The sequence below is a fragment of the Piliocolobus tephrosceles genome, chromosome 13 (assembly GCF_002776525.5).
Source record: "Piliocolobus tephrosceles isolate RC106 chromosome 13, ASM277652v3, whole genome shotgun sequence".
NCBI lineage: Eukaryota > Metazoa > Chordata > Mammalia > Primates > Cercopithecidae > Piliocolobus > Piliocolobus tephrosceles.
In genome coordinates, this window is record NC_045446.1 from 7,778,256 (window position 1) to 7,798,648 (window position 20,393).

The following is a 20,393-nucleotide window of genomic DNA, read 5'->3' on the forward strand; positions in this document are numbered from 1 at the left end:
ACACAGCCTCTACACACAAGCACACATGCACACACAGCCCCTTCACACAAGCATGCATGCACACACACACAGCCTCTATACACGAGCACGCATGCACACACAGCCTCTACACACAAGCACACATGCACACACACAGCCCCTACACAAGCATGCACGCACACACAGCCTCTACACACAAGCACACATGCACACACACACAGCCCCTACACACAAGCACGCATGCAGACACACACAGCCCCTACACACAAGCATGCATGCACACACAGCCTCTACACCTCTACACACAAGCACTCATGCACACACACACAGGAAGGATGCACATGCACACGTGGGTACCCACCACCCCTCCCCAGAGCTAGCCCTTACTGGCCTCTTGTCCCAGAGATGGATGATGAGGACTATGAGCGGCGCCGCAGCGAGTGTGTCAGTGAGATGCTGGACCTAGAGAAGCAGTTCTCGGAGCTAAAGGAGAAGTGAGCGTGGGGACACCTTGGGCTGGGTCTGCGAGGAGCTGGGATGAGGAGGTGGTGGGCCTGGTACTGGGCAGGCGTGGTTGGTGCCCAGGAAGTACACACCTAACACAGGGCTTGCTGTGGAATGGGTGCTGGGTACATGTTTGCCCAGGAGCGATAGGTGAGCAAATGGGTGCACGGCTGCCTTTTTACCACCCAGGTTGTTCAGGGAACGACTGAGTCAGCTGCGGTTGCGGCTGGAGGAAGTGGGGGCTGAGAGAGCCCCTGAATACACGGAGCCCCTTGGGGGGCTGCAGCAGAGCCTCAAGATTCGCATTCAGGTGGCAGGTCTGTGGGTGGTTCTGTGCCTTTTTCCCCTCCCAGAACCCATGGCACCCTGTCCCCTTCCTCTCTCGTTCCTCCCTGGCCTCACCCTTTGCTTTCAGCCCTCCTGTGTGGGCACCAGGCTCCCCAGCCAAGCAGGGCCCCTCCTCCCTTTCTCTGCAGGGATCTACAAGGGCTTCTGTCTGGATGTGATCAGGAATAAGTACGAATGTGAGCTGCAGGGAGCCAAACAGCACCTGGAGGTGGGCCTGATTGGGTACACTGGGGACAAGGCGGGGCACAAGGCCTGAAGTGACCTCACCCCATCCATTCTGCTGAGCTCTTGCCCCCTCTTCCAGAGTGAGAAGCTGCTGCTGTATGACACGCTGCAGGGGGAGCTGCAGGAGCGGATCCAGAGGCTGGAGGAGGACCGCCAGAGCCTGGACCTCAGCTCCGGTGAGCGCGAGAGCCCGGGCACCCCGGCCCTGGGCTTGGCTCTGTCAACACCCACCCCTTTCTGGACTTCAGATGTCCTCAAGTCAAGGGGACAGTCAGAGGACCTGCCTCTTGGGGTCAGTGTGAGGACTGAAGGAAACCAGGCCTGGAAAGGGCCTGGCACACAGCGGGGGCTCAGGCAGAGTGGGTCTCCTTGTCCTCTTCTGCCCCTGCTCTTTCCAAAACAGGTATCAGTGTGACCTGCAGTCCCATGCAATGGCTCTAGTCCCCTCCATGTTCACAGTACCTGGGTTCATGTGGAGTCCTGGGTAGCAGGAATTGTCATCATCCCACTGTCCGCTAAACAGATGAGGCTCACAGAAGTGCAGCGGCCTCTTCCCGGGGCTGTGCAGCTGTGTGGGCAGGACCTGAACAGCCCTAAGGGGCTTCCTACCCCAAGCCCAGGGTTGTGATGGGGCAAGGGATATGAAGCCAGGCTGGCCCATGGTGGGGGAAGAGGCCACAGAAGAGGGAGTGTCTTGTGGGCCAGCACCCCAATTCTAACTCTGGGTCTGGGGGCAGAATGGTGGGACGACAAACTGCACGCCAGAGGCAGCTCCAGGTCTTGGGACTCCCTGCCGCCCAGCAAGAGGAAGAAGGCACCTCTGGTTTCTGGTATCCTTTCACCCAAGGTGGCCTAAAAGGTTGGCAGGATGTTAGGGTCACCTCCAGACCTGGGGGAAGGGTTTGGAGGGGACATGGAGGACAGTCGCACTAGATGCACTTGTGGTTGCTTGGTGTCATGTGACCATGTCCAGGCAAATCCAGCTGTCAGCAATTTCTTACAGGGTCCTGGGTCTCTCTGGGCCATGTGGACCCTAGGAAAACAGAAACGCGCTACGCTCAGTGGCTCACATCTATAGTCCCAGCACTTTGCGAGGCCAAGGCAGGTAGATTGCTTGAGCCCAGGAGTTCATTTCGAGACCACCTTGGGCAACATGGTGAAACCCGTCTCTAGAAAAGATAGCAAAAATTAGCCAGGCGTGGCGGTGTGCACCTGTAGTCCCAGCTACTCTGAAGGCTGAGGCAAGAGAATTGCTTGAGCCTGAGAGATCAAGGCTGCAGCAAGCCATGATGTGCCACTGCACTCGAGCCTGAGTGAGGTTTGGCCTTTGAGGCCTTTCTATCTCCTGGGGTTGTCTGAGCAGGTCCCCAGCTTTCCCTGGGGAGCCTTTGCTCATATCTCACCCTCTTGGAAGTCCTGCCTGTCCCGACTGTCCAGGGCTCATCTCAAATGTTACCTCCTCTGTGAGGTCTTACCCCAGTGCCTATGGCTTCACTCTCCTGTGTGCTCCGGTGCCCTACCATGGGGTGCCCACATCCGAGAGGGCACCAGCTGCCTCCGCCCCTCCCTAGGCAGGGTTAGCTTAAGCTTAGTCCAGGGCCTGCTGTGCTTTCATCTGTCCTGGCAGAGCTGAGTCCTCCTGCGCCCCTGAGGGCATTCCTGCAGCAGCCAGCCTTAGTGATTATGGCTACCTGGTGCTGGAGAGCAGGCCCAGGCAGGGAGGGAGGGATCTGGAAGGCCGTGACTTGAGCAAATGGGAGGTGAAGGCATGGAGACATCAGGTAGGGAGCACTGTGGGGAAGGGGAGTTGTCTCTGAAGGGAGAAGCCCTGCGTCTGTCTTTGGATCAGGGAAGGGGCCAGGTCATGGCCAGTGCTGTAGGGTGAGATGGGATGGGCCTCAGCCAGCTGACCTCAAGACGAGGTGAGGATGAGCAAGGGATGGGGAACAACACTTGGTGTCCTCCGTGGACTTGGTTCCAGGAGGACCCTGGAACTGGGGGGCGAAGAGGTAGGAGGTGGAACCTGAGCTGGACCCAGATCCTCAGCTCCCACTTCATGCTGTCTGCTGTACCCCCACTCCTGAATGTCAGGTGGGTGGCCCTGCCCTCGTCACCTGCCGCCTCCACTGGGCTTCCTTGACCCCCACCACAGGCCCATACATCGTGTACATGCTTCAAGAGATCGACATCCTGGAGGACTGGACGGCCATCAAAAAGGTGGGGCCACTGCTGTCCATGTGCCCTGCCCCACCTCAGGCCCCCCACCCTGGCAGCAGCTCTGCCATCTGCAGGCCTGGGAGTTCTCTGCTCACCAAGGCTCCCCCATCTTCAGCCCAGGGTCCCTGGATCGCAGTTGGCTCACAAGTCCTCTTGCTCAAGGCGGCCCTGGGAGAAGGGATTTCTAGTCTGTGTCAGCCCCTTCCTGTTCCTGGGCAGGTTTTGATGGGGTGGGAGGGGGGCGGGGAGGCGGGAGAGCCGCTGAGCTGGCCAGCGGTCAGGAGCATGGGAGCTCTGGCTTGGGGGGACCTATGTTCCCAGCCCTGGGGGCATAGCACTAAGGCAGCAGCCCACACGCCACAGAGGTGCGGGGTGGGGCAGGGATTGCCAAGCTGTAGGTGGGCTCTCAGGGGGGCTTTTCTTCTCATCCACCCAGGCTAGGGCAGCTGTGTCCCCTCAGAAGAGAAAATCGGATGGTAAGAACCATGGCTGTTGTACGGTCTCCCCTGCCCGCCTGGCCATCACCTTCCCTCAGCTCAGCCTCCAGGAAGGAGCCCAGAGAGAGGCTGCGGCTGGGTCAGAATCAGTGGCCCAAGAAAGTTAGGATGGTCTAGATTTGAGGGGCTTGTGGGAGTTTGAGGAGCAGGAACCAGGATGGGGCTGAGGAAGCCTGGGTTGATGGAGCTCCCACTCAGGAGGGGTCAGGGAGGGCCGTGGAGCTGCCCAGGAGGCCTGTCCTGGGCCAGCCCAAAGTCACTCCCCTCAGTAAGTGGCTGCCCCCCTCCTTTCAGCTTCCTCACTGGTGACAGTTTTCTCCTTCCCACATATGCACAGGACCGTGACCCTGCTGTTCAGAGCCAGGGGGACCCTCAGAGCAGCTGGCACCGCACCCAGGATTCTCATCTTCCTGCTGCAGACAGGCAGACCCACAGGCCCCTCAGGGTCTGCCCAGCCAGGCTCCTGTGGTGCTGCTGGGCCCTCCCACTCTGCTGGCACTGGCCTGGACTCCTCCTCTGTCCTCCTCGAGGCCTGCACAGCTGTGGCTGTGGAGCCGACCTGGCCAGGCAAGGCTGCTGTCTCCATCCCTGAGCCGCCTGCCACCTCCCGCTCCTGAAGATCCGCCTCTTGAGGCTCCCCTGACAGAGAAGACAGCCGAAGTCAAAGCCACATCCTCTTGCTGACCTTGAATGCAGGCTCTCCGGCCTCAGGGCCAGGGAGCCAGGCCCCACTGTGCAGGAACTCTGAGTCAGACGTGATATCTAGGGGGGCTGTCCACCCTGGCTGGAGCTGGAGGCAAGATGCCAGGCCCCCCAGGTTTTCTCAGGGCAGTTCTTGGTGTCTGCCTCTCAGATTTCAAGGACTAGAATTAAAACCTTTCCTGGGATTCTGGCGTGCCCTGTGAATGTGTGATTTACCTTGCAAGAGAATCAGGGCTTCTGGGGGAGCACCTGAACCAGGCTGACTTCTGGGGTACCTGCAGATTGCCACTCCTCGCACTACCCAGCAGAGGCTGGAGCACTGTGCGTGGGGCCAGACTGGGGAGGGGGACGTGGGCTCTGGGCTGCCCGGCACTGGGCAGAGAACATATGGCGCCAGCGGAGTGCCTCGGGTGGGGAGGATGGGTGCGTGTGCTTGGAGCCTGGGTCATGTCTGCACCTGTCCCAGTTGCCTGGCAGATTGGCAAGGCAGGCTGGCAGAGCCTGCGTGCGTAGGAGGCAGCCGGCAGCAGCGCCATGTGCTAACGACCTCACAGCCAGACTCCCCCTGGTTAGTGCTGAGTGTCAGAACCACCCCCAGAACCTCAGTTAAGCAAATAGGTTGGTTTCCATGGAGATGTGGCATATTTTCTCCATGGCAACCTAAAATCCTAAAACCCGTGTTCAGGAGTGAGCCATCTCTGGACAGTAGAGGGTGCTCTCCCACGAGGCTGACCTGAGGCCAGGGGCAGATGAGCAACTGACCACAGCCCCAGAGGTGCCCCCAGAGTGTGGCTGGGGCCTGCGGGGACTGGGTCAGGCCGTTTAACCACTTCCCGCCCACCTGTGCAATTTGAGGAGCTGGTGAGGCTGCAGGAGGCCCTGTGTGGAGGTGGCACCCCCCAGCTGGGGCCCTCAGGGCAAGGCTAGCTAGCATGGAGGGGATCCCTGACCCCCGAAGCAGGGCCCAGAACAGAGGAGGCAGGCACTGGCCAGGCGGGGTGGACACACAAGAGTTAACAGGCGGGTGTGACAGGCGGACCGCCCTCAGGAAGTGTTACTCACTGGGATGTGCGTGCCTTGCCTTGGGGTTGGATTCTCTTCCTGAAGCCGAAGGAGCTCCCAGCCATGGAAAGCCCTGGAGAGTCAGGCACGGGCCCTCCTGGAGCCCCCAGCCCATCCAGCTTCACTCCTGGGCACCTGGAGACAGAAAAGTTAGTGAAGTTGGCAGGGCAGCCAGGTGGGGCAGGGAGGGGCTGCGAGAAGAGGGCCTATCCCGGGACAGAGAAGGTGGGAAACCTGGGAGCGGGGAAGAGGAGAGCAAGGGTCCCAGCCCCTGGCTCCCTGCTCAGATCTGGGTGCCCGCCCCCAGGCCAGCCCAGGACCCACTGTATGACGTGCCCAATGCCAGCGGCGGGCAGGCAGGCGGGCCACAGCGGCCGGGGCGTATTGTGAGCCTGCGGGAGCGCCTGCTGCTCACCCGGCCTGTGTGGCTGCAGCTGCAAGCCAACGCAGCGGCGGCACTGCACGTGCTGAGGACCGAGCCCCCGGGGGTGAGTCTTGCCCCCGACCTCCAGGGACTGGCCAGTCAGGGGTGGGAGGGAGAAGGGTGGGACGCCAAGGTCCTGAGCTGCCTGAGCCCTATCCACTTGCAGACGTTCCTCGTGCGGAAATCTAACACCCGGCAGTGCCAGGCCCTGTGCATGCGACTGCCCGAAGCCAGTGGCCCCTCCTTCGTCTCCAGCCACTACATCCTGGAGAGCCCTGGCGGTGAGGGGCTGGCCTGGCGGGAAGGGGCTGGAAGCAGGGAGGTTCCCCAGAGAAGCACCTCACTTCCCTCCTCTCTCAGGCGTCTCCTTGGAGGGCTCGGAGCTCAGGTTCCCAGACCTAGTCCAGCTCATCTGTGCCTACTGCCACACCCGGTGAGTCTGCCTGCAGGGTGCCCGGTGTCCACGGGCCCTGCTCCTTGGGACAGCCCATCCTCCCCACCCCCTTCGGCCCTCACTCCCTTCTGCTCCCCTCTCTGGCCTCAGGGACATCCTTCTCCTCCCGCTGCAGCTCCCCAGAGCCATCCACCGTGCAGCCACCCACAAAGAGCTGGAGGCCATCTCCCATCTGGGCATTGGTAAGAGCTCCTTGCCACCCATTGCACAGATGAAAAAGCTGAGGCTGAGGGGAAGGGAAGGCTCGCAGCACACTGCCCGAAGCCCATGCCTTTCCTTGGTTGGGAAACTTCCCCTAACCAATCCTGGAGGCCCCAGTTGGTTTCTTGTTCTCTAGAGTTCTGGAGCTCCTCCCTCAACATCAAGGCTCAGCGGGGCCCGGCTGGAGGCCCAGTGTTGCCCCAGCTGAAGGCCCGGTCCCCTCAAGAGCTGGACCAGGGCACCGGAGCCGCCTTGTGCTTCTTCAACCCCCTGTTCCCGGGGGACCTGGGGCCCACCAAGCGGGAGAAATTCAAGAGAAGCTTCAAAGTGCGCGTGTCCACAGAGACTTCCAGCCCCCTGTCTCCACCTGCCGTGCCGCCTCCCCCCGTCCCTGTGCTGCCAGGGGCAGTCCCCAGCCAGACAGAGCGGCTGCCCCCTTGCCAACTGCTGCGGAGGGAGAGTTCAGTGGGGTACCGCGTGCCAGCAGGCGGTGACCCTAGCCTTCCGCCTATGCCCTCCCTCCAGGAGGTGGACTGCGGCTCCCCCAGCAGCTCCGAGGAGGAGGGGGCACCAGGGTCCCGGGGGAGCCCAGCGACCTCGCCCCACCTGGGCCGCCGGCGGCCTCTGCTTCGGTCCATGAGTGCCGCCTTCTGCTCCCTACTGGCGCCGGAGCGGCAGGTGGGCCGGGCCGCGGCAGCACTGATGCAGGACCGACACACAGCCGCAGGCCAGCTGGTGCAGGACCTACTGACCCAGGTGCGGGCCGGGCCTGAGCCCCAGGAGCTGCAGGGCATCCGTCAGGCGCTGAGCCGGGCCCGGGCCATGCTGAGCGTGGAGCTGGGCCCTGAGAAGCTGCTGCCGCCTAAAAGGCTGGGTGAGGCTCCGTCTCTCCATAGCTCCAGCACTGCCCCATCCGACCCTCTGCTCCCCTCCACAGCGCCAGCCTGTCTGATTCTGTTCTGCTGCTTTACAAACCCACCCTATCTTACCACTGTTCGAGAGAGTTCCATCCCCTCTCTCCCCAAACTCTTCTGTCTCACCCAGGCTACCTCCTCCTGCTTTCCTTGCCTCTCCTCCCCAATTCTACCCCTGCTCCCTTCTCCCCTGGCCTCTGCCCCCCTCTCCCCAGTCTTCCCCTGACCCCTCCCTGCCCCTCCTCCGGCAGAACATGTCCTGGAGAAGTCATTGCATCGCTCTGTGCTCAAGCCTCTCCGGCCCATCCTGGCAGCCCGCGCGCGGCGCCGGCTTGCCGCAGATGGCTCCCTGGGCCGCCTAGCTGAGGGCCTCCGCCTGGCCCGGGCCCAGGGTCCTGGAGCCTTTGGGTCCCACCTGAGCCTGCCCTCCCCAGTAGAGATGGAGCAGGTGCGCCAGAAACTGCTGCAGCTGCTCCGCACCTACTCACCCAGCGCCCAGGTCAAGCGGCTCCTGCAGGCCTGCAAGCTGCTCTACATGGCCCTGAGGACCCAGGAGGGTATGTCTCTGCCACCACCTCACCCTGCCCTGCCCCCTGAGTCGGAGGCAGGACCCCCAGCGGCAGGTCCCCAGGACCCTGGAATGGCCCTGCAGGAGAGAATGAGCCCACCCTCCCATCTTGCAGATTGCGAAACTGAGGCCTAGAGAGCAGTGCGTCCTCTCCGAAGCCCCGCCATGGTTACTAGGCCATGGGGAGGGGTCACTGCCTAAAGCAAGGACTGCACCTGAAGCTTCTTCCTCTCACCATGTCCCCACAGGGGAGGACGCGGGTGCCGACGAGTTCCTGCCTCTGCTGAGCCTCGTCTTGGCCCACTGTGACCTTCCTGAGCTGCTGCTGGAGGCCGAGTACATGTCAGAGCTGCTGGAGCCCAGCCTGCTCACCGGAGAGGGTGAGGGACCCCCACCCACTTCCCTGCCTGGGTGGGCCCTGAATAAGCAGGGAAGGGGAGAGGGGATGGGTGCCCCACGCCCAGCCTGAGCCATGTTCTTCCACCCTGTGTCCCAGGTGGCTACTACCTGACCAGCCTGTCTGCCAGCCTGGCCCTGCTGAGTGGCCTGGGTCACGCCCACACCCTCCCACTGAGTCCCTCGCAGGAGCTACGGCGCTCCCTCAGCCTCTGGGAGCAGCGCCGCCTGCCTGCCACCCACTGCTTCCAGGTAACAGGCCCTCCACTGTGTCCTCAGAGCCAGACACCGTCCCCGCCTTTCACCTTCCTGTCCTTGGTGAAGAGTCCAGACTCTGTAGCCAGATCCTGGGTTCTAATCCCGGCTCTGCCACTGGGTTGTAGGGACTTGGGCAAGTTACCTAACGACTTTGTGCCTCAGTTTTCTCATCAGTACAATGTGGTAATAGGACCTACCTCCTGGGGTTGAGGTGAAGATTAAATGAGTTAATGCAGGAGAGTGCTTGGGGCACAAAGTGTGCACTATCAAAGCTTCGTCTCAGGCTTGTGAGCTCCCCACTGGGCTGTCCTGCACCTTCAGCTGTGGCCCACAAGCCGACCCCTGGAGCTCACAGAGCTTTTGCCACTTGGTTCTGCCACTGGATTTCCACCTCCCCACCCTGTCCCTGCACAGCCCACACTGGTCCCTCAGCTTTGGAGCCAGATGCATGCCAGTCAGGGCTGAGTACTTGTTTTTGCTTCTCCTCCTGCATAGCACCTCCTCAGAGTAGCCTATCAGGATCCCAGCAGTGGCTGCACCTCCAAGACCCTGGCCGTGTCCCCAGAGGCCTCGATCGCCACCCTGAACCAGCTCTGTGCCACCAAGTTCCGAGTGACGCAGCCCAACACTTTTGGCCTCTTCCTGTACAAGGACCAGGGCTACCACCGCCTGCCCCCTGGAGCCCTGGCCCACAGGCTGCCCACCACTGGCTACCTTGTCTACCGCCGGGCAGAGTGGCCTGAGACCCAGGAGGCTGCGACAGAAGAGGAGGGCAGAGGGCAGTCAGAGGCAAGGAGCAGAGGGGAGGAGCAAGGGTGCCAGGGAGATGAGGACGCTGGGGTCAAAACCAGCCCCAGGGACGCTCGGGAAGAGTCTGAGACAACTGCTGAAGGGGGCCAGGGTCGAGCCCGTGAAGGCCCTGCTCAGCCAGGGGAGCCAGAGGCAGAGGGAAGCCGGGCAGCAGAGGAGTAGCTTGAAGTGGCCAGCGGGGTCGTTTGGGGCGGGAGACCTTGCGCCTGCTGAGAAGTCCTTTTAGCGCCAGCAGCCCCACCCAGGGCCCTGTCCCGTGTCTGCCACCACCTTTGTCTGATACTTGTCTCCAGGGAAGCTGAGGGAACTGCCACATCTGAGGAACTGGAATAAAGATGAGGGGGCTCAGGGGACCCCCAGACTGTGTGCCTAAGGCCCCTTGCCTCTTGTTCTTCTCCCCCAGCTGAGAGTGAGCCAGCCTGCAATGGGGAGTATGCCAAGTGGGGGCGAATCCGACAGATGCCCAACCTCTGACATGGGGAGGGCAATGGTCTCGGCTCCTTTTACCCTTCCCCCCATGGGCGTGACTGAGTCAGGGCTCCACCCCAGTAGCCCCTACCAGGCTGAGACTTCCAGACCCTAAAAGGTTCCAATGGCTCCTAGGTGTCAGGAGGATTTAGAAAGGCCACAGAACAGCAGCAAAGGCTCAGGGCCCACCCCTGTCTTGGACACCCGAAGGACCTGCACCTGCAAGCCTCAGTACTCTCATCTGTAAAGTGGGGACACTATTGCTGCCCTGCTCGGTTCCCAGAAGTGTTCCAGTGATCAAAATGGGTGATTTTGCACAAGCAGAGCTCATGGCAGAAAGGGAGGGAGAGAGCTGGGCTGCTAACTCTCTCCTGGAGTCCACTCTCTGCCAGAGAGGGCTCCCACCTGCTGACGCCTAGTTCAAGGAGGTTATTCCCCCGGAAATCAGGCCCTGGGGAGAAAGTACCCAAGTTACAGTCTCTCCCCAAGATTTGGAGTCCTCCCAGGCCCTCCAGCATCTCTGGGGAGGTACACCAGCTGGCAGATAAGCTTCCAGAATGGAGAGGGGGCACCAAACTCTTGGCCATCACAAAAGCTTTACCTGGCTGTGGCTTGCTGGGCCCACTGAGGTTCAGGAAAGTGACTCCCAGGATGTCATACAGCAAGTCCTTACAGGCTCCCCCATGCAAACCAGGGCATCAGGTTCCAACTCCACCCTCCATTCTAAGTCACCCACAAAGGCCGGGGCAGCCCCCAAGGAAGCCCAGAGCAGGTAGCAAATCCAAACAAGGAAAAGTGCCGACGACCAACCACGAGGGGGCGTGCATGGCCAGGGACGCTGCCGAGAGGGTGACCACCCAGAGGTGAGGACACCTCCAAGGTTGTAGCAGCACAGGGGGTCCCTGGCAGCGTCAGGCAACCTGGGGACAGCGCAGGGCCTGAGGCTGCTGGCCCCTAGGTCCCTTAGGTTCTGGGGTCTGGGTAAGGCCAGCCTCTCGTGGGCCATCCTCAGGAAGGAAGGAATTGTCCCCCCGTGGAGGACGACCCCAGAGGCTCTCTCCTCAGGCACTGAGCACAGAGAGACGTCAGCCCACATGTCAGACATGACAACTGGGAGGTACAAATTGTGGGCATTGGCTTTTTGGGTTTTGTTTGTTTGTTTGTTTGTGATGGAGTTTTGCTCTGTTGCTCTGGTTAGAGTGCAGTGGTGTGATCTCGGCTCACAGCAACCTCCGCCTCCCGGTTCAAATGATCCTTCTGCCTCAGCCTCCCGAGTAGCTGGGACTACACCACAAGTAGCTGTGCACCACCACACCTGGCTAATTTTTGTATTATTAGTAGAGATGGGGTTTCCCCATGTTGGCCAGGCTGGTCTCAAACTCCTGACCTTAGGTGATCCACCCACCTTGGCCTCCTAAATTGCTGGGATTACAGGCATGAGCTATCGCACCCAGCCAGTCACTAGCTTTCAGATGAGCAGTCCAGATACAGCCCAGTTGCAGGGCTCCCAGATTTGTCACTGGGCCACCGGCAGCTCTTCTCTTCCCACTTCCATGCCCTCCCAAGCTTCTCGCTGATAGGAAGTATCCCGTTAGCTCTTCTGTCCTCCCTCCCTGTTTCACCACTCCCCCCTAGTGCCTCGCACAGTCCAATGCTGAGCACAAAAGCCATAGGCGCTCAATAAATATTGTTCATGGATTGGAGTTTGATAACTAGGAGTGAGGGACAGTGAGGCAGAAACCTGTGGAGTGTAAGGGAGGGCTGGGTTCTGGGAATCAAACACAGGATGTGTCAAGCTCAGTCCCAGAGGAAGGACGTGGAATGTTTGTAGAGGGTGCTCAGGGGATCCCAGGGGCCGGATGTACAGCTGGTCTCATGGGAATGAGGCTCTGGGGCCTCTGCAAGCCCTTCCCACCTTTGCCAGGCTCAGCATGACCTGACCCCCTCCCTGCCCTCCCCAGTGATGGAGCACCACAAGGGGCTGCTGCTGCCTGGGTCTTGTGGTTTTTCTTCTCAAGAAACTCTGGGCTATGCCTGGTGGGTCACTCCTGTAATCCCAGCACTTTGGGAAGCCAAGGCGGGTGGATCATCTGAGGTGAGGAGTTCGAGACCAGCCTGGCCAGCATGGTGAAAACCCGTCTGTACTAAAAATACAAAAATTAGCCAGGCGTGGTGGCACACACCTGTAGTCCCAGCTACCCTGTACCCTGAACCTGGGAGGTGGAGCTTGCAGTGACCCGAGATCACACCACTGCACTCCACCCTGGGCAACAGAGCAAGACCCCGTCTGAAAAAATAAAAATAAAAAATAACATAAAAATAAAAAAATAAAAAAACTGATTGGTCAGGGGTCCAGGCCAAATCAGCAGCATCAGCAAGGTCATGATCCTGGGTCAGAGCCTCCAGGGAAGGCAGACAATGATAGGCCAGTGTAAGACCGGTCTCACTAGCCCCATTTTACAGATGAGAAAACTCAGACTTGCTCAGGGAAAGTGCCTTGTTACAGGGCAAAGGATTCAGACACTAGGTTCTGCAGTCCTTCAAAGCAGAAGGGCTGATTTATTTGTCCACTCAGCACATTTATCAAATATCTGTTATAGGCTGGGTGAGGTGGCTCAGGCCTGTAATCCTAGCACTCTGGGAGGCCGAGGTAGGCAGATCACCTGAGGTCAGGAGTTCAAGACCAGCCTGGCGAACATGGTGAAACCCCATCTCTACTAAAAATACAGAAATTAGCTGGGCAGGGTGGCTTGTGCCTGTAGTCCCAGCTACTTGGGAGGCTGAGACAGGAAAATCGCTTGAACCTGGGAGGTGGAGGTTGCAGTAAGCTGAGATCATGCCACTGCACTCCAGCCTGGCCGACAGAGCAAGACTCCAACAAAAAATCAAACAACAACAACAACAAAAGTGTCTGTTATAGACCAAGCGCCAAGCGCCCCCAGCTCCAGCCAAAAGGAAACAGGTCACATCCCTCCATTCGCATGGTGTGATCTGGACGGTAACTGAAAGTCCACTGTGTCCTAGGGATTCCGTGCCACCCCTTCCCCAGTCTTTGTCCCCGTGGAAAAGGAAACCAAGGCTCCAAGAGGTGACATGCCTGGCCCAGCGTCCACTCTGCAGGGCAATACTGGAACTCTGATGTTTGGATCTGTTAATGAGCAGCCAGGTCATTTCCTTACTTGGAAATGTTGCCCTCATCACTCCTAAAGTCACGGTGGTTCTGTATGCAAGTTTATTGTCTGCCTCCCTCACTAGAATGCCAGAGCCAACCCCGCCTTGTTCCCAGCTAAATCTCAAGGGCCTTGAACAATGCCCGGGCCGGAATTGGCACTTGTGAGTCTATGTGGAATGACTGATTCCGAAAGACGCAGCCTAAACCGTCCCTCCGCTTTCCTGGGGTGCAGGGCGGCGCATCCTTCATCGCTGCCACCAGGGGGCAGAATGCGCCTCATTCCTGGCCACGTGCAGGGTCCCCTCCGCTGAGAAGGCCATCCAGAGGACCCAGGGGACTCAGTGCTGCTGGCCTGGTGCTAGGAGGAAAGTGCACGGCAGTGGGTCCCTGGGACCTTGCAAATAGGGGGTGAGGGAAGGGCTGCATATCCCTGGTTCTGTGGGCCATGGTGATCCAGGAACCAGGGGCCTACTGGGTGGCCTGAAAGGGGTGTAGCAGAAGGCAGTCATTGAGACCCACCCCACCCTGCCACACCTTCAACACAGAGCATCTAGCACCCTGCCATGGCCTTGCAACCCATGTTCACACCCACAGTTAACACACAGTGACACTGACCCACGTTCCCACAGTGTGCATACCCTGCCAGCCATGGGCATGTGCAACAACCCTGGGGCACCCCCAGAGTTAACAGGCACACCCTGACACTGTCAGCCATTCACTCCTGCGGGATGGGGCACAGGGACACACTGGCGCCCCTCCTCCCAGACACACCCTGACACAGACCAGCCACCCACTCAGACATCCCTGAATCTGCAAACACTGAAATATTTCAGCACCCTTGTTCTTGCGTTCAGAGTGTGACTCCCAAACACACACACACGGGGACAGGCTGACACAGACACATGGTGACCCCATGATGCACTAGACCTACCTGTGCAGAACTGCCACTGGCACACTCCATGCCCCACTCAGACGCGACGGTGCACACTCTCCCAAGACACAGCAGCACATGGCTACCCCTTCCCACTCTCCAAGCATTGGAAGTGCAAACACACACAGAGTCACACTCACAAAGACACACAGACACACACACACAGAGACACACAAAGACAGACACACACATAGACACACACAGACCTTTTCTACTTTGGAGCACACAGAAGCAGTCCAAGCTCTCTCCTGAGTCACCTCACTCCAGCCCTGGCCTGCTCAACCACCACTCACCCGCCCCAGCCCGTGCTGGACCCTGGTGGGAGATGTGGGTTGCTGAGAAGACCCCCATGAGGGGAGTGGTGACCCCACTACAGGCAGGAGGCAGAACAGGCAGTGCTGGGCGGGGAGGCCTGAGCTCATCAGATTCCAGCCTGAGTGATTCACGGGAAGAGCCTAGGGAGGACCCTGGAGGAGACACTGGCCCAGGGGCTGGGGCATTTGGGGCCTGAGTGGACTTTGGACCAGAGGGTCCTGGGTCCAGAGCGAGCCTTGAATCTGGGGGCAGAGGGCTTCCTGAGGGGTGGCTCAGCCTGAAGGGTGCCTGCTGGGTGCAGCCCCTGGGAGGGGCTCCGGGCTCAGCTGAGATGCAGGATGAGACAATTGGCCCTTCCTACCCGCCCCACCCAGGGCCAGGGCCCCTGACCCCACGCCTTCCAGGTCCCAGCAGCTGGGTGTCTTTAGCAGGGGTTAGGCCAAGGGCGGGGGCAGGGGTGGGGTGACCCTCTTGGCCCATTTTGGCCCCTCAGGCCCTCAGGCTCACGGCTCAGAGGCCCCAAAGGGCTGGGTCTGCCTGGCTGGGTCGGGGCCGACCGGGTTACAGCCCCGCACAGCCCTGCCAGGCGAGGCCTCTGCCAGAGAGCCAGGAACGCACAGGCTGTCCCCGCGCCAGGGATGTTTTCCTGCTGAGATCGAGCCCTCTGCTGCTCCTGCCACCTCCAGACCCCCCCCCCCCCCCGTCTCCCAGGCCAGGCTGATGTTCAGAGGAGGTGGGGCCCACAGCGCCCAGACCCAGCTGCAGGGTGACAGGAAGAAAGGATGGGGCTGGGGGCAGGGCGGGGGTGCAGGAAGTGCCTTTCTTGGAACTCTGCACGAAAATAGTGCATTCTGTCCCTACTCCGAGTCTCAGGGTCCCACGGGGAGGTGTGTGTCACCAAGGAGACCCTCAGCTGGGAGGGGCCGGCGCTGACCTTAGTCTGGCTTTTGCTAGCACCTCCCTCCCTCCACCCTCCACCCCTCCACCCCCACTGCGGCCTCTGCCCCACTTTGAAGTCCTAACATAAATATCATGTCTGCTTGGGTTCCCCTTCCCGGCCTGGTCACAGCCCCCAGACCTGGCTTCCACCCCAGCCAGCCCCATGGGGGTGTGGTGCCAGGAGACAAGAGGGAGGTCTGGACCACCCAGGGAAGGTGGCGAGACCCTAAGACAGAGACAGGGAGACACCGGAGGTGGAGAGGGGAGACAAAAGTGAGCAGGGAATGGAGAGACAGACCCTAGAAACCAACCAGGGGACGATCCTTTGGGCAGGAGAGGAGACAGAGACTCCGGAGACAGAGAGGGAAGAGAGGGGAGCAGAGAGAAAGAGACCCTGCAGCCAGAGAGAGACAGAGTGAGACCCTGGGGACAGTAAGGGACAGGAGGAAGAGGGCACAGGACAGGAAGCAAAAGGGAAAGTAAGAACCTTCAGAGAAAGTTCCAGAGATGGGTTGGGGGGAGGCAGGGACAGGGGTAGCAGGGGAAAGGATGTAGTAGAAAGAGAAGCATCACTGGCAAGTGGGACCAGCCATCTCGATTTCCTGGGATTGGCGGGGGCACTGGGGGTGTCCTAGGACATGGGACTTTCAGTGCTGAAACCAAGAAAGTGCTCAGCAAACCCGGACGAGTTGGTTGCCCTGAGTGGTAGGCCTCTGGCAGACACCATGGGGACCACAGTGTCCACTCCACAGGCACCCCTTGCACAGGTGAGGAAACTGTGACCCTGAGAAGGACTGTTCCTACACTGGGGCGGGAGGCCTGGGCCCTTCTAGCTCTGACACGTGCTCAGGGACTCCCTTTCTTGTGGGCAGATGTGGCCAGATGTTCAGGTCAGGCTTCTGGCAGAAGAGGGAACTGGGGTCCCAGCTGGGCCCAGGTTGGACAATCTGGGGGCAGCCATATGCTGCTCCCTCACAGCTGTGGGCACAGGTGTGGACTTGCGGGGACACCCGCACATCACCCAGCTGCGCATTCACAGCAGTCCCAGGCGTTTGCAAGCACATGCACGCACACGCACACACATGCATACATGCAGCACCCAGGAACACGAACGCGGCCTCTCACCATGGTAAATACACCCCCCAACCCTTAGTCCTCTTCGGTTGGCAGTATCCTTTACCCTCACCTGGTCTGGACCACACTTTTCCTGGGCCCCCCTTCCCCAAGCCTATTTCTCCCACCTGGCCCAGTCCCCAGCACCACTGCCTCCCCTTCCTGCAGGGATCTCCCATCCAGAAGCACACAGGTTGGGGAGGGGGAGGAGGCTGCAATCGCTCCCTTCCCTCCCAAACTCCTGCCTGGGGTAGGTGCCTGGTCTTGGGTGGGAGGGACCCCCCAGCACCCATCCAAGACCAGGGGCCTCCCACCCGCCACACATCAACCCTTCCTCCTGACAGCCTGAAGGCTGGGGTGGTTTGGGAAGAATTTAGGCGTGGAGGGAGGTGGGGGATGGGAACAGAAGAAAAGGAGAAAAGGAGGTGATTTGTACACAAAGCAATGTGCTGGCTCAGCGGCCTGGCGTGCCAAGGCCGTCCAGGACGCCTGCCTGGGGGGCGTCCCCTAATCATACTTGATACCCCACCCTGGCTGTTCCACTGGGTCCTCTGTGGGCCAGCCCCTCTTCAGGCCGCCCTCACCCTCACCCCCACAGGCCCACACATGGCATCCAAATCCACCATCTGCTTCTTGCCTCTCCTAGTAGCTGCAAGACAAGGCCCCTTTTCAGGCCATGGGCTTCTGTGTTCATGCTCTTCTTCAGATGAGTTCCCCTCATATGGGCCATGATCAGAGCAGGGACCCCCAGCTTCCTGACCCCCAATGTGAGCTGAGCCTGGCCTCCTGAGTTTGGAAGGTACATTGTCCCTGCCCTCAACCAGGGAGACACGTTGGCCTCAGAACCCAGCAGAAAACAGGCTGTGTGGTATTAGGGGAAGCATCACACTTGATCCCTGCCAGTGGTAGCCTAAGTTGTCCTGTCTTCCCGGGCTGCACTTCTGCAGAGCCGCAGAGTTCTGTTCTGAGCATGGAATTCATCATGGTGGCTGCTAGTTACGACTCAGGACCTCCCACTTCTGCCTGCAGCCCTGTATCCAAACATGCATCTCAAAATCTTCTCATCCACATGCCTGCCCACCTACTCATCTATCCATCCATCCACTTACTCATTTGTACATCCTTCCATTTAGCCTCCTGTCCACCCAACCACCCATCCACCTATTCTCCATGTAACCATCCTCCCACCCACCCATGCATCCATGCATCCATCCATCTATTCACTCACCCACCCATGCATCCATCCATCTATCCACCCATTCACCCACCCACCCATGCATCCATCCATGCATGCATACATCCACCTACCCACCCATGCATCCATCCATTTGCCCATCTACTCATGCATCTACCCACCACACACCGATGCATCATCCATGCATGCATGTGCCCACCCATCCACCCACCCATGCATTCATCCACCCACCCACCCATGCATCTGTCCAGCCACACACACCCCTATGCATCCATCCATCCATCCATCCATCCACCCACGCATCCATCCATTGGGGGTGTCCTAGAACATGGGACTTCCGCCCAAGCATCCTTCTACCCACTCATGCATCTGTGCATACATGCATTCATCTATCTACCCATCTACTCGTGTATCCATCCACCCACACACCCATGCATCATTCATGCCTGCATACCTTCACCCACCCACACATCCATCCACCCACACACCCACCCATTCATCAACATCCATGCATCCACCCAGCCAGCCACCCACTCATTCATTATCCATGCATGCATGCATCCATCCGTCCATCCATCCATCCACTCATGCATGCCTCTATCCATCCATGCATCCATCTATCCATATATCCACCCACCCATCCTCCAAGCATTTACTGTATCAATTAGCATCTTCTCTCTGCTAGGCTCAAAGACTAGCAGGAAGAATAAGACCCCAGCCAACCCCTTAAACCCAGATCCCTGATGCTATGCCCACTATATCCCCCAGCCTCACTAGATAAAACAGTTCTTGGGCAGCCTCAACCTTACCTCACACAACCTTGGGGAGGCTGTTGAGTGCTGGACACCCTCCCAAAGTGGGCAACCAGATGCCTCTCCAAGTCTCATTCCCAATCCACCAGACACTTAGCCTCACAGAGGCCAGAGGTGCCCCCTCCTGCCTTCCCCATTCCTCATGCTGGCTCAGGCTTCCTTCCACTTGCAAATAGGCCCAGCCAAAACATCTGGAATTTGACCTTTGACCTTTCTTCTCCTGCTTTGCCTGCTTGCCCCCCAATCCCTCACCCCCACAGAGGCTGGGCTCCTGACCTCTGATCCCATCCATCCACTTGTCAGACAGCCTGCAGCCGTCTGTCCCCTTAGACACCCCAGTACTGGCCATTGCCCGAATCATGACTGGGCTCACCACACCCTTGGACCAGGCTCAGGGCTGCCCCTAAGGAGCCTCCGGAGGCTGCCTCCCCCAGCTCGGCCCGCCCTGCCGCCGGGCTCTCTAGCCAGCTCCCTCCCCTTTTCCCCTTTCCCAGACTATTGCAACAGCCTCCTAACTGGTCTCGGCCTCCAAGCCCCCTCCACCCACCACACACAAGCCACAGAGATCTCTCATCATGCCTCTCTTCCCCATGGCCTCCAGGAGGGAGTCCCAGACTTTTAGGGACAACTTCAACACCTTTCAAGATAGGCCCCTACTCCTTTTCTCTACTCCTTACTGTCCCTAACGATGTCCCTCACTTCAGCCTAGTGGAGTCCTTTGTATTCTCCAAACCCATCTTGAGCTCTGCCACCTCAGTTGTCTTGCCCAGGCTGTGCCTTCTTCCTGGTATACTTTCCTCCCATCTTGTTTTTGTTTTTTTGAGACAGTCTGTCACCCAGGCTGGAGTGCACTGGTGTGATCTTAGCTCACTGCAGCCTCCGCCTCCCGGGTTCAAGCGATTCTTGTGCCTCAGCCTTCTGAGTAGCTGGGACCACAGGTACCCACCAACACACTGGGCTAATTTTTGTATTTTTAATAGAGACAAGGTTTCACCATGTTGGCCAGGCTGGTCTCGAACTCCTGGCCTCATGTGATCAGCCTACCTTGGCCTCCCAAAGTGCTGGGATTACAGGCGTCAGCCACTGTGTCTTTGGTTTTTGACTTGAGGCCTAACTCTCAGACTCTGCTCAAATGATGCTTGAGGGTGCTACAGCAAAAAGAGAACTGGAATAAGAATTAGGAGACCTTGGTTCTAGTCCCATTCCTGCCACTGATGCTCTTTGAAACTCCTTGTACCTCAGTTTCCCCATCTGCAAAAAGGCCTGCTGATTGCCAGAGGTTGTCTGACTTCATGGGGAAGGCCAGTGAGTGTTGGGGACAAGTGGGCTTTGGCTGCAGGAAGAATCCCAGCTCCCCATTGCGTCTCCCGGAGCCAGGTTCATCACTTCTCTGAAGTTCATTCACGAGGCATTGTGAATGAGTCAGGAGTTTTCTAGGCTTGGGGATAGAGTAGGGAACCAAATAACAACCCTGCTCTCGTGGAGCTCACAGTCTCCAAGAGCGGAAGCTCTCCCCTGGGGGTGATGTTGCTCCCAGGGAATATGACATTTGGCAATGTCTGGAGACATTTTGGATGGTCCAACTGGAGGGATGCCACTGGCATCTAGATAGGAGCCAGGAACACTGCTAAACACCTTGCAATGCACCACGCAGGCCCTACAACAAGTAATTATCCAGGCCTGAATATCAATAACACCAAGGTCGAGAAACTCTGGCTAGGGGAGATTTGGGCCATAAGCAATAAGCAAATCCACAAATATATTTCTTTTTCTTCCTTCTTTCCTTTCTTTCTCTCTCTCCTTCCTTCCTTCTTCCCTCCCTCCCTCCCTCTTCCTTTCCCTTCCCTTCCCTCCCCTCCCCACCCCTCCCCTCCTCTCCTTTTCTCTTT

At 59.0% G+C, this 20,393-nt stretch overlaps 3 protein-coding genes across 7 annotated transcripts in view; all 3 read left to right on the top strand.

The window, feature by feature from the left end:
* BRMS1 (BRMS1 transcriptional repressor and anoikis regulator) overlaps positions 1-4,663 on the top strand; it is an 8,042-nt gene extending 3,379 nt beyond the window's left edge. For 2 of the 4 annotated variants that reach the window (XM_023186170.2, XM_023186168.2), the window contains exons 3-10: positions 383-473; positions 673-800; positions 960-1,039; positions 1,136-1,232; positions 1,794-1,886; positions 3,209-3,273; positions 3,710-3,749; positions 4,108-4,663. In XM_023186170.2, the coding sequence (XP_023041938.2) occupies positions 383-473; positions 673-800; positions 960-1,039; positions 1,136-1,232; positions 1,794-1,886; positions 3,209-3,273; positions 3,710-3,749; positions 4,108-4,115 (602 nt within the window). In that variant the 3' untranslated portion in view covers positions 4,116-4,663. Of the gene's footprint in view, positions 1-382; positions 474-672; positions 801-959; positions 1,040-1,135; positions 1,233-1,793; positions 1,887-3,208; positions 3,750-4,107 lie in introns of all 4 variants that reach the window. The other 2 variants (XM_023186167.2, XM_023186166.2) reach the window with 1 other exon arrangement.
* LOC111533669 (pyruvate carboxylase, mitochondrial-like) overlaps positions 1-20,393 on the top strand; it is a 1,148,173-nt gene that overhangs the window by 602,274 nt on the left and 525,506 nt on the right. The gene's annotated exons all lie outside the window — the stretch shown is intronic.
* RIN1 (Ras and Rab interactor 1) lies at positions 4,947-9,932 on the top strand. 2 transcript variants are annotated; one of them, XM_023186165.2, is made up of 10 exons: positions 4,947-5,683; positions 5,842-6,022; positions 6,125-6,239; positions 6,319-6,391; positions 6,503-6,594; positions 6,750-7,487; positions 7,779-8,084; positions 8,344-8,475; positions 8,592-8,743; positions 9,245-9,932. In XM_023186165.2, the coding sequence occupies exons 1-10, from the start codon at positions 5,598-5,600 to the stop codon at positions 9,719-9,721; spliced, it is 2,352 nt and encodes a 783-aa protein (XP_023041933.2). In that variant the 5' UTR covers positions 4,947-5,597; the 3' UTR covers positions 9,722-9,932. The 2 variants fall into 2 exon arrangements, with proteins under 2 accessions (XP_023041933.2, XP_031789771.1); XM_031933911.1 differs by having other exon boundaries at positions 7,965-8,084.

What these genes read in the sequence shown, in the direction of transcription:
- RIN1 (XM_023186165.2), top strand. Translation starts at nt 5,598, where the DNA reads ATGGAAAGCCCTGGAGAGTCAGGCACGGGCCCTCCTGGAGCCCCCAGC. An exon ending in CATCTCCCATCTGGGCATTG is followed by an intron (nt 6,595 to 6,749) that starts GTAAGAGCTCCT and finishes CTTGTTCTCTAG; the next exon opens with AGTTCTGGAGCTCCTCCCTC. An exon ending in GGCCCTGAGGACCCAGGAGG is followed by an intron (nt 8,085 to 8,343) that starts GTATGTCTCTGC and finishes ATGTCCCCACAG; the next exon opens with GGGAGGACGCGGGTGCCGAC.